Source organism: Zosterops lateralis (assembly GCF_965231275.1).
Source record: "Zosterops lateralis genome assembly, chromosome: Z".
NCBI classification, from domain to species: Eukaryota; Metazoa; Chordata; class Aves; order Passeriformes; family Zosteropidae; genus Zosterops; species Zosterops lateralis.
In genome coordinates this window covers 71,550,217-71,561,979 of record NC_139800.1, presented here as the reverse complement: position 1 = coordinate 71,561,979, position 11,763 = coordinate 71,550,217, and the positions used below count along the sequence as shown (strand labels likewise).

The 11,763-nt window shown below is 47.6% G+C and overlaps 1 protein-coding gene across 1 annotated transcript; it reads left to right on the top strand.

The window, feature by feature from the left end:
- Positions 1 to 5,105: 5,105 nt before the first annotated feature.
- On the top strand, positions 5,106 to 5,917 carry LOC310923122 (SAP30-binding protein-like; the record flags this gene model as incomplete). The annotated part of the gene is given in 2 exon segments (XM_083884254.1): positions 5,106 to 5,784; positions 5,787 to 5,917. Coding segments are annotated over 2 exon segments (810 nt in total).
- Between the last annotated feature and the right edge of the window lie 5,846 nt (positions 5,918 to 11,763).

The following is an 11,763-nucleotide window of genomic DNA, read 5'->3' as shown; positions in this document are numbered from 1 at the left end:
AACTTTTTCATTGTTTTTGCACACATAATAGACAATCAGAAATGTTTAATTATTGAGGGCATTTCAGCCAGGTTGCCTTAATCTCTATACAGATTGTTCCAGTCCCATTTCTATCTATTTTTTCAGACACAGGTCACCATTTTCAGCTTGCAGAGCAACCTTGAAAAGAGCAGAATTGTGAGAAATGAGACACAGAAGCCTTTAATGATACAAAGAACCAGAAATTATTTAGCTGCTTTAGTAATTCCCATTCCTTTAAAGACTGATGAACCTGAAAGAGGCACAAGTTATACAGATTCATGCAAGGAGTAAATGGGTATTTAGAAAAGAAATTTCTGAGCATCTAACACATCAGTGTAGAGTCTGATGAGCTTGAATGCTATTAGTCTACAAAGAGCCTTAAAACCTTAAAATTCAAATAAGATTTAGATTTTCAAGTCTTGAGTATGATAATGTTCTGTTTTTCACAACTGGCAAGGCACATTGGTAAGAAGAACTTGTGTGTGTTGGCTGAGTGTTTTTAATCAGAGCATTAAAAATCTTGTGAGGATGGAGACAAGCCAGAAAGTCTTCATTTGTAAATCTTACATAATATACATTCCCATCTGCCACCATTTGTTATGACAAGACCACATTGGCCACACAGCTAGAACGTGATTTATTCTGTGTAACAATATAAAATCTGTTCTTATAATACAGTTCAGCCTTTATCACTCTTGTTCTTTGTGCTACAGTCCTTATATCCAACCTTGTAAACAAGTCATCACCCTATTTCCCACTGTCCTTCAACCCCTTTTAATTGCATTCTTACATAAAATAGCAATTAACTCTGCCTGGAGTCACATCATCTATCGTGTAAAAGATGTTTGCAACATCTCTAAATTTAGTGAGGTCATAACTTCATTTACTCATCATTCACAATGTGAGCTATCATAGAGTCACTCTATTTTATTGAAACCACTGAATATGAATCTACAAATGCTCAAAAACCAATCAGAAGAAGTCATAAACTGAATGAACAGAAGGATAAGAATTAAAAGGCATGGCTTTGCCAGCTCAAGTTTGTAAGTTGTCTTACAATTAGCTGAGCAAGAGACCCCTTGAGAATCTTTACAGCCATGGCACAGTGTAAAAAAGGAATATGATTGGTTGGCAGGTGTGGAAAAACAATCCAAACCCAAGAAAAGCTTTTGTGACTTCCTGCTATCCCCATGACTACAGGCAAACAGGGGCACTGTGGTGAGAAGTACCACATCCTCCATGACACCAACAATTCTGACAGAGCTGTAACTTTTGTGGTATTGAATCTTCCCTTTGAAATGACAAAGCAGGTGCAGGGTGTCCAGCAGTTCTGCACTCGCAGTGGGTCTCTGCACCATTCTCACCCCTCTGACTGCTACCAGACCTTCTCCAGCTCCTCTAATTTTTTTTAACCCAAGAAAACTAAGGGGTCAAACCACTTTGGTCCAGTCCTGACTCAACCACAGTTCTCACAATTTAGAAGAACATGTATCTCATGTTGCTTTTACATACACACATACACACATACACACACACACACACACACACACACACACACACACACACATGTGTGATGGAAATTCCAGGGTAAGCTCAGCAAGGGGATTTGGGAGAAAAAAAACTTGTTTCAGTTCCTCTGGCACAGAACAGAGCCCAACTCCAAGCACTGTGCAGGGGAAGGATCATCTGCATTGTCATTGTTTGAAAGCAAAACGAGTGAGAGGCTCCAAGTCAGAAATACAATTTAATAAGAAGAAAGGTAAAAAAGATAAAATAAAATAAATGCGATAATACAAAAGACCACTGACAGAGTCACAACCTGAGCAGGATGGTGAAAGCAGTCCAAGTGAGGTGGTTTTCTTGAAGCAGTGATCCCATGGAAAGGTCTGGTAGCTCTGGTCTTCTGGGAATCCAGTAGGTAAGGGCTGCTTGTACTGTCTTAAATTCTAGATTATATCCAGGTGAGAATGCTTGGCTCTTCTCTCTGGGTGGAGCATCTCACAATGGGATGATGAGTGTGAAGTGGGTCCTCGATGGCCCATTAACAGAGATAACCCCTGGAGGGAGTTACCTGTGAGTCATGGGCCAGGCATTGATGGGCCATTAACAGAAGAGAGCCAAAAGGCAGGGGGCCTGGGAAAACACTGCCCTGCCTGGTTTCAACAGTTCATGAAGATGGTGATAGAATAAATACTTTATGTACATCCTACACTGCAACCCAGGACAACATTTTATTTCTTTACCGGTTAAACAAGGAGCAGAGAAAACCTTGGCCCCAAAATACAACAGGACTGAAAGCATTGCAGGTACAGAGACTATTGCGCACAGAGAGTAGTAGGATAATATTTTAATACAACTGAATTATAACATGGGAATGTAGGTTTTTTTGGTTTTTTTTTTTTGTTTGTTTGTTTGTTTGTTTGTTTGTTTGTTTTGTGTCAAACCAGTTTGGAAAATAAATACAATAGGAACTAGTGCAAAAAAGTTCTAAACATGAAGCACAGTGTATAAAATGGCATAAGAAAACTGTCCCTTTGAGGACACAGTCACTTTCTTATGACAGAAGGGAGAAAGAGAAACAGAAGGGGGGTGGGAACAGACGGAAGGTCCAGGAGGCAGAGGAGGAAAAGCTGGAAAGAAAGAGAAACTGAGCCAGGGGATTAGAAAGGATACTTTGACTTCAGCAATGTTGGTTTGTGTTTCACCACCAGGCGCTGTTAAAGGACCTCGTTGGGGTCCAGCCGAGCTCTGTGACCACCCACATGGCACAAGCACTTGAGAAGGGTTTGGGCACCAGCAGCCTGGGCACTGCAGGGGTTGGGTCTCACGGGTCCCCCTGAGGTCCCCACAGGTCCTCCCACAGCCCTGGGTACTCAGTGCAAGGCAGGGAGCCCCAGGTCAGACACGCTCCATAGGGAGAAAGGCACGAGGGGCTGTGGTTTCCTCCTGCTCTCCCTTCCCACAACCCTCCTGAACACCGCACTGGCTCCCTCAAGGACCAGCCCATGGAATTTGTTCCAAATTTTCACCCCCGTGCTCAGACGGGAGCATCTCCCTTCTGAAGGCATCCTCAGGCTGTGTCCGAACAGGAGGCTCAGAGGAGCTGGATTCAGTCTGGGTTGGAACAGAAAAACAAACAAAACCTCCATCAGAGAGATGGCTGGGGATCCCCAGGAATTCCTCCCAGGCATCAGCATCTCTGATTCCCATGGGGAAAGTGTCCCTGTGTTCCCAAGGTGTTATACCAGCCTGCTCAGCCAGGATTCGCTCCAGCCTGTTCCCACCACAGAGCCACCCAGCCTCCTGCCCTGGAGAAACTGGCTGGATACTATTTTAAGGAGAGCTGGTCAGAATTCCTTACAAATTGCTACTCTCTCCCAATCTGCTGCTGCCCATTCCAACTGTGTGAACAGAAAAAGTGTGATTGACCTTTTTTTTTTTTTGCCTAGTTTTCCTTTTGGAAAATGAAAGGTTTTGTGGGAAAGGATTGTTTTGGATGCATTTTTCAATTTGAAAAAAAAAAAAAAAAGGAAAAAGATTGCTCATAATGATCAATCTGGCTTGTTCTGACAAGTTTCAAAATTAAAAAAAAATCATTCTCTGGCTCTTTTTGTCTTTTTGTTTTGCTACTCAGGCATATCCAGTCTCCAAATACATTTAAAAATGGTAAAACCAACCCCAAATTTCATAAGCCAAACCTAATTCTTGGTGTGGGTTTTTTTTGGTTTTTTTTTTTTTTTTTTTTTTTTTTTTTTTTTTTTTTTTTTTTTTTTTTTTTTTTGAGTTTCAGTTTATAACAAGTGGAATTGTCAAATTTCTGGGCTGAAAAGGATCATCCTCAAGTGATAAAAAGACACAAAACCACTCCTGGCCTGCCTGGAACACAAGTCCTGGAGATGTGGAGCTGGAAAGGGTGGAGGGACTGGGCTCATGAACTCACTTATTCCCTGCCCAGCCCTTCAAGAGGGACTCAGAACTTTGATAAAAACCATAACAACTTTTAAATTTCATTATTCCTTATTTTTTTATGATCCTCAATTAAAATTGGTCCATTCCCCACCACAGCATTCCCTCTGCTCCCTTCCTCCTTCCTCAGAGAGACATGCAGGGCTGGGAGGTCACCCAAAGAGCCACCTGGACCAAGAATACCCAAAAAGAGCTGCTAAAATCCTTCCATTCCTAGAATAAAATGGACTCATGGTGGGAGCTGTGCCACTCCAGGGCTGCTGTGATCCAGGAGTTTGGAGCACACTCCTTCTGTGGGAGAAGGGATGGTTCTGGGGATTGTGTGATGGTGGTACCTCCAGCTGGGATGCCCATGAACTAATTTTTGGGCTGAAGGTGACCCTTAACATGCAACCTGAACACCAGGCATGGCCCTTCATAACTTTTCCAGCCTAGTTTAAGAGAGATTTAACCCCTAGGGATGGGAAGCCCCAGGGAAGCACAAAAAAGCTGATACACAGAATTCCCTGCCTGTCCTGGGTTACAATGTAAGATGTAACCCAAAGATAAGAGAGGCTTGTGATCTTTATCTTCTCCATGACTCAGCCCTGATAACACCTTCCAGGAATGCAGCAGCCCCTTTGTGAGGAGCCATCTCCACTAATGGGCCATCAAGATCTCACAGAATGACTCATAGAACCTTATCATCCCATTGTGAGATGCTCCACCCAGGGGGAGGAGCCCAGCATTCCCACCTGCATATAATCTGAGGCTCAGAACACCAAGGCCACAGTGCCCCTGGATTTCCAGAGGACAAGAGCTCCATAACCACCACTGGACCTGCAGAGAAGGACCAGATCTTTCTACAAGAGCACAGCTTTGATAGAACCACATCCATCACTCCAAGAGGACTGCAGACACCATTTATTTGGACTGCTACCACCAGCCTGACCAACAGAGTGCCAGGTTGTATTCTGACTCTGTCAGTCTAAGCCAGTCTTTCTGTTCTACTGCCTTTATTTTAATTTTCCTGTTAAATTTTAGTTCTGGCCTGGAATCTCCCGTTGGTTTGCTTTCAAACTAGAACAATTCTTTGTGCCCGAAGGGAGGCCCTGCTGGTATTGTGGCTGAGGGGGAGGATGGTGGATGTGAGGAAGTGCAGTGTTCTCTCTTTGCTGAAAGTTTACACCGAGGACTCAGACATGGAGTTGGACAATGAGGCCAGCATGGCATGGAGTGATGGGGAAGCACCCACAGGAGAGAAAGGAGGGCTGGTGCCAGCTGGGTACGGAGAAGATGACTTCAGCCACCTGGATGGGGATGAGGAAGGGTACAAAGAAAAGGAGGATGGGAACAGCAGGCAGTCAGAAAATGATGATTCGCAGACTGAAAAACCTGTGGCTGGTGACCTGAAAAAATTCCGGCAAGTGGAGGAAAGGGATCCTCAGGAACCGGTTGCTTCCTTTTCAGACAGAGTGTGGAACATGCCTCCAGATGAGATCAAAATCCCTCCTCAGCCTCCTGGCAGATGTTCTACCCAATTGCAGGATAAAATTAAAAAGCTGTATGAGAGGAAAATGAAAGAGGGCATGGATATGAACTACATCATCCAGAAGAAAAGGGAATTTCGCAATCCCACCATCTATGAAAAGCTGATCCAGTTTTGTTGCATTGATGAAATAGGTACAAATTACCCAAAGCACATGTTTGATCCTCATTGCTGGTCAGAGGATTCATATTATGAGGCTCTAGCTAAAGCCCAGGATATTGAGATGGGCAAATTGAAGAAGGCCAAGAATGAACGTAAAAAGATTGAATTTGCAGTAAAAAGGGCACAACAACAAGCGCTGCTTCTACGACCACCACAACATCCAGCACCACTGTGGGAGATGCCCAGAAGAAGAGGAGGAGGAGCAAGTGGAATGTGTTGAGGAAGGGTTTCATAGAATGACTCATAAAATTATATCATCTCATTGTGATCTTCCCCATCCTGAGGGGAGGAACCGAACATTCCTACCTGGATGTAGTCTATGGCTTTGTGAACACCACAAGAGCACAGCCACTGGATTCCCACAGGACAAGAGCTCCATAACCACCACTGGACCTGCAGAGAAGGACCAGATCTTTCCACAGGAGCACTGCTTTGATAGAACCACATCCATCACTCCAAGAGGACTGCAGACACCATTTAACTGGACTGCCACCACCACCCTGACTGACAGGGTGTCAGGTCTGCCAGTCTAAACCAGTGTTTCTGTTCTACTGCCTTTATCTTAATTTTCCTATTAAATTGTACTTTTTACTTGAAATTGCCTGTTGATTTACTTTCAAACTTTCAAGTTTGTGTTTTCCAAGGTGGCTTTTGGAATGTGGAAAGCATTTGGGAGTGCAAAGGGCCCTTGCTCTGGTGGACACAGGGCTTGGGGTGAAGGATCTCTGGACACACAGGGTAAGGGAAGCCCTTCCTGTCCTTATCCAGGCACATTCCTTCTTTATCCAAGCACAGTCCCTCCTTTTCCAGGCACATACCCTCCACTTTGTAACAAAAATAATGCCAGTGGTGTTGAGACAATGTCACTGTCTGCTTCCTGGGCTTCCTGCCTGGTACCTCCTTCTTCCAGCCACGCAGGAAGTAGCTTTGCTCATGGGGCTCTGCCTGGTGTTGCTTCACCTTAACAGACCAGGAACCATAAAACTCCTACAGGTCATCACCTCTGGGACTTCTTGCACCCTCACAGGGATTTGGGATCAATTTTGGATGGAGCAGGACATTCCTCCTGCTCCATCCCTGTCTCCTGCAGTGACTCATGCAGGGCTCTGCTGAAGGTTCCTATCAAGAGCCAGCCTGGAAACAGAGGGACCATCCCAGCCCATCTGGGAACAGGGAGTGGGTTCACATCCGACTTGTGACTTTGTGCTAAAACATCTTCTCTTCCTTCCCTGCCCACACCCAGGACAAATTACAGCCCCTGGTGCCCAGCCCGGAGGCACCACCTCTCAGTGTCCATTCTGGGAACAGTTCTGGTGGGTGGGTGGAGAATTGGGAGTTTCCTAGGAAATGACCTGCGGATGAGATCCTAGAGATCTGATGTTTGTTTGGGGCTGAATCCCTGGATATGCTGAGCTCAAGTGAAAAAAACACCCCAAGTGAGCCGAATGAGGCTGCACCAGTGAGCACCTTGCCTGGCCAAGTCCAGCTGGGCTCCCAGAAATTTCCAGATCTGGGGGCATCTGTGGATTGAAACTATTCACAAAAATGCTCCTCCCTAGCTGGGCTTTATTAGTGCCTCTTTGTGTGGGAGACTCTCCCTCCAAGCCAGATTTCTCTAGCTTGTTTGCCCAGTCCTCCTGCCATCCAGTCAATGATTTGTAGGTGGGAAGCATGGAAGGATGCCTTTGGGATTCCCTGCATGCAAGTTTTGCCACGTGGGATCCCTCTCCCTCACAGCCTGTGTGCTGCTGGAGTCACATCTCCCCAACTCCTCACTAAGACCAGTCCTCTCTCTCCTCTCCTCTTCCTCGCATAGAGGAGCAAGAAAGGGCAGGCTGGAGGAGCAGGCTGGGCTGCAGTGAGACCAACCCCAAATGGTACCACAGTGCAGTGTCAGTGTCCCACTCCTGTCCCCAAATGCCATCAGTGAGGCAGTGCCGCGCTGAGGACACTGCGCCCCACCAGGGTGGTTCTGCCTGGAGCTGGTGGCTTTTCCCTGGGACAGGAGTGGGCCAGGCTCTGCTGGGAGATTCTGTCCCTCTGCTTGCTCACTCGGGATTCACAGGCCCAGGAAAAAAGGAACGAGGACTGGGCTGACTGTCAAACCTTGGCATGGCATGGGCAGCGGAGGTGAGGGTGCCCACGGCACTCGCGGCAGCGGCTGGGGACACTCAGCAGTCCCATGGGGACACCCTTCGATTCCAAAGGACTCCTCCCCTCAGTCCCCCCACCCCCTGCAGTTCCTGCCCACTCGGTGCCTGCGGGGCCGGGAATGCTGCCCCTGCCCAAACCCTTCTGGTGCCGGGTCCTGCAGCCCTGTGCGCGTTAGAGACTATTCACCCATGGATGTCCCGCGAGCAGCTCTTGGGGGATGTGCAGGTCTGCGCCACCCCCAATCCCATGCCTGCCATTGGAGGAATAGCATATGCCCCCGCTATGGAAAAAGGTTTGGTGTTCTCCTTGGAGGTCAGCTCTGCCCTCTGCATCACTCGTCCTGAGCCACGCTCTCCTCCAGCGCACTCGGGGCCTCAAGGCTGAGCCCCCCGGCACCGCTGAGCGCGCTCAAGAAGGACATCATGGCGTGGATGAGCATCAGGACCAACACACATAGTCTGATCCTGCTGCTGCTGAGGCGAGACCCCGCGGAGACCAGCAGCAAGGACAGAGAGCGGGGCTGGTGGTACTGGTGGTGGTGGTGGTATAGGTGGTGGTAGAGGTGGTGGTGGTTCTGCCTCTGGTGATAGAGGTGGGGATCATGGCAGTGGAAATGGACCAACTCTGATGGTATGGATTTGGGGGATGAGTCCTCATTGCTGTCTGGGGGGTTGCTCGCAGGAGTCCCATTGCACCTCGCAGCACTTGGCCTCCTCGTCAGGCAGCTGGTTCTCCAGCAGCCCTGCAGGAAGGAAGGATGCAGGAGGAAGGGTCAGCAGGACACTGCAGATGAGGCTGCAGAAGAAGTGAGCCCTGGTGCCCACCATCTGTGGGATGGCACACCTGAGAACCAGGACACCCAGGCACTCCCTGGGATTTGCCCCAGCACATTTGTGAGTGTGCACACATCAGCAAGGCAAGCTCGGGGCTCCCCGAATCCTGCTCACAGCAGTTCAATATCCTCACCCTGCTTCAATACAGGACTTTCATCTCCTGGACTGAGATGTTGCTGTGTCCCTATTAACTCCTTACCTCTTACTCTTGGCATGGCCACATTTTGGCATTGGGCAACATTTCCACACTGCCCCTCCTCCTACTCCACCCCAACAAGCCTTCCAAACCTGGGAAGTGGCTTGTAAATTCCCCAGGGCTCACCCTCACCCCTGCCCTCCCCATGCCCGGTGTGAGCCCGGCCCTCCTTACCCGTACAGATGAAGCCAGACAAACCTCCATAGATCAGCTCGTCATTGTCTGGTAACACAAAGGGGCACCGGGTCTGCACCTCCAGGCAGCATTATTTGCATGGGATCCACTGCCAGCACTGGTGCTGGGTCACATTGAAGTACTAGGAGCACAGCCACACCTTGTAGACAGCCTGGGGGGAAATCATGGAGAGGGAATCGTCACTTCCCAAGCACTGGGATAGCTAGAGCATTGTGGTGTGAAAGGGGACTGGAGAGCTCCCAGCTCTTGTGGGAAATGTGTGTTGGGGCCATTTGTTGAACAGCGATGGATTCAAACAGCCCACTAGAGTGTAATGATGGTGGAATTCATATATCCAGCTAAATCCACCACAAAAATAACCACTTGGAATTACCACTTGGAGTAATGTCTCCTACAGATAGATGCCATGACAGATTCTGCCAACATCAGTGACTCAAGAGCTCAGTCTGTCACCCAAAAATTCAGATGCTGCTTATCACCCAGATCATCCTCCTCTTACTGAAGACATCCCACTGCTCTCCTGATGTCTTGGGTTGCAAGATATAGAACCAAAAGCATGTATTTTATTTCCAACCAGTTGAAGAGGTGTTTTTTCTTTTATCTCCACGGGGGAGGGGGTGGGTGTCTTCTGTTAATGGGCCAACTGTTAAAACCAGGTGGAGCAATGTTCCTTATCTCTTCCATCCTCCCTCCAGGGGATATCTGCTGTTAATGGGCCATCGAGGCTCACTGCATGACTGATAACATTACATCATCCCATTGTGAGACGCTCCACCCAGTGGGAAGAGCCAGGCATTCCTACCTGGAAAAAAGCTGAAATTCAGAGCACCTGGACAGGACAGCCTGTTTTTCCACTAGATTTCCTGGAGGAAGACTGCACCCTTCTCACTATCACTGGACCCTTTTCTACAGGATCAGCTCTACTCCAACAGAACCCTATCTGTTACTCCAGGAGGAGTTATTTGGACTGCTCCCAACACCCTGACCACAGGGTGTCAGGCCATATTCTGACTCTTTCAGTGTTTTCAGGATTTTTGTTTGCTTGGTTTTTTTTGTTCTGCTACATTTGTATTTTTAATATTCCCAGTAAAGAACTGTTATTTGTATTCCCATATATTTGCCTGAAAACCCCTAATTGCAAAATTATCATAATTTGGAGGGAGGGAGTTTACATTCTCCATTCTAAGGGAAGCTCCAACTTTCCCTGGAGGACACCTGTCTTTCTAAACCAAGAGACCTGGGAAGGATTCTCATCTCCTCTAAAGTGCCTTGGCCCCCGTAAGTTCTGGACATGGAACAGCAAAACACAGCATGGGCTGGTCTTTACTGGGCAGAAGCAGCTGGGATGCAGCACACAGCCACTGCACCTAAGTCTTGTCCCTCTCTGCCACCAAATAACACCTTCCCCACCAGGTCCTGGGAGAGATTCCCAATTCCCTGACATCTGGAACTTCTATTGTGCCATTTCTTTTGGCTCAAGGGGGAAACTTGGTAATTTCCCATGGATGTTCTGGCCGCGGGATGTACCAGTGGTACAGGTCTCCATGTGCTCTGTTCACCTTCCTGATACTTCAAGCTGTGCTTAGCAACATTTCCAGAAGGAAGAGCACCCTGGGGGTTCAGCTGTGATTGCAAGCTGTGCCACATTCCCTGCCTCTCCAGCCTGTGTCCTGTGTCCAGTTCTGTGTTTCCCTCTTCCAGCCTCTGTGTGCTTGTGCCAATGGCAGACAGCTGGGCATAGCTCAGATGGCCTCAGTTACAACCATATTCCCAAATTTCCCTCATCACCCCACCATCAGGCATGGGGGAAGTTGTTTGTTTCCATTGGATGTAGCAGAGAGAGAGGGAGAGTTCTTGTTTCTCCTGGTGTGCATCATTCCTCAGGCTGCAAGAAACCTATGGCACTTTCAGATCATCCATGAACTCATGTGCTGATGAGTTACAGCACCATGGTCATTCCATGACAACAAGCAACTTCCTTTGAAACCAGCTAGAAAGGGGTCCCTGTGATTCCAAGGGAATGAGTTTCCTTCCTTGGCATGCTTAGAGAAACCCCGAGTTCCTCCTTCCAGCTGCATTTTCACTTTCTGGAGGCTTTCAACCTATCATTTCTTTGCTTCCCCATATTTTCCATAGATCCTTATCATAATTTGTTTGGACCATGGTGGTGTCTCAGATTAAAGCTGGTTGGGAAATACAAGTTATTTTAGTTTGCCCCTTTTTTTTTTTTTTTTTTTTTTTCTTCTTCTGGAAAATGCCAAATCATTAAACCCAGTATTTTCACAGAACTGTTAGCTTTGGTGAAACTTTCATCCCAAAAAATTTAATGGGCACAGGACACAATTTGTGGAGTGAACATTTTGGAGAAGTTCCCAGTACCATGGCCAGAACTTTCCCATGGGATGTGGAAATGCAGGCACGTGTTCTCCTTGTCCTGTTGGATGTTATTTACTGGGACACAGTGTAATGGCTCCAGAGGAGGGAATGATTCTGCAGAGTGTGAGGATACAAGCAGGAGAGTTTAGGGGTCTGGATCTGCATCCCTGAACATGTCATCTCTGGAAGAGTCCAGGGCCAGGCTGGATGGGGCTTAGAACACCTTGGGATAGTGGAAGGTGTCCCTGCCTGTGGCAGGAGGTGTGATGGGATGGATTTAAGGTCCCTTCCAACCAAACCATTCCACGACTCCACGATCTGCCCAAGCTGAT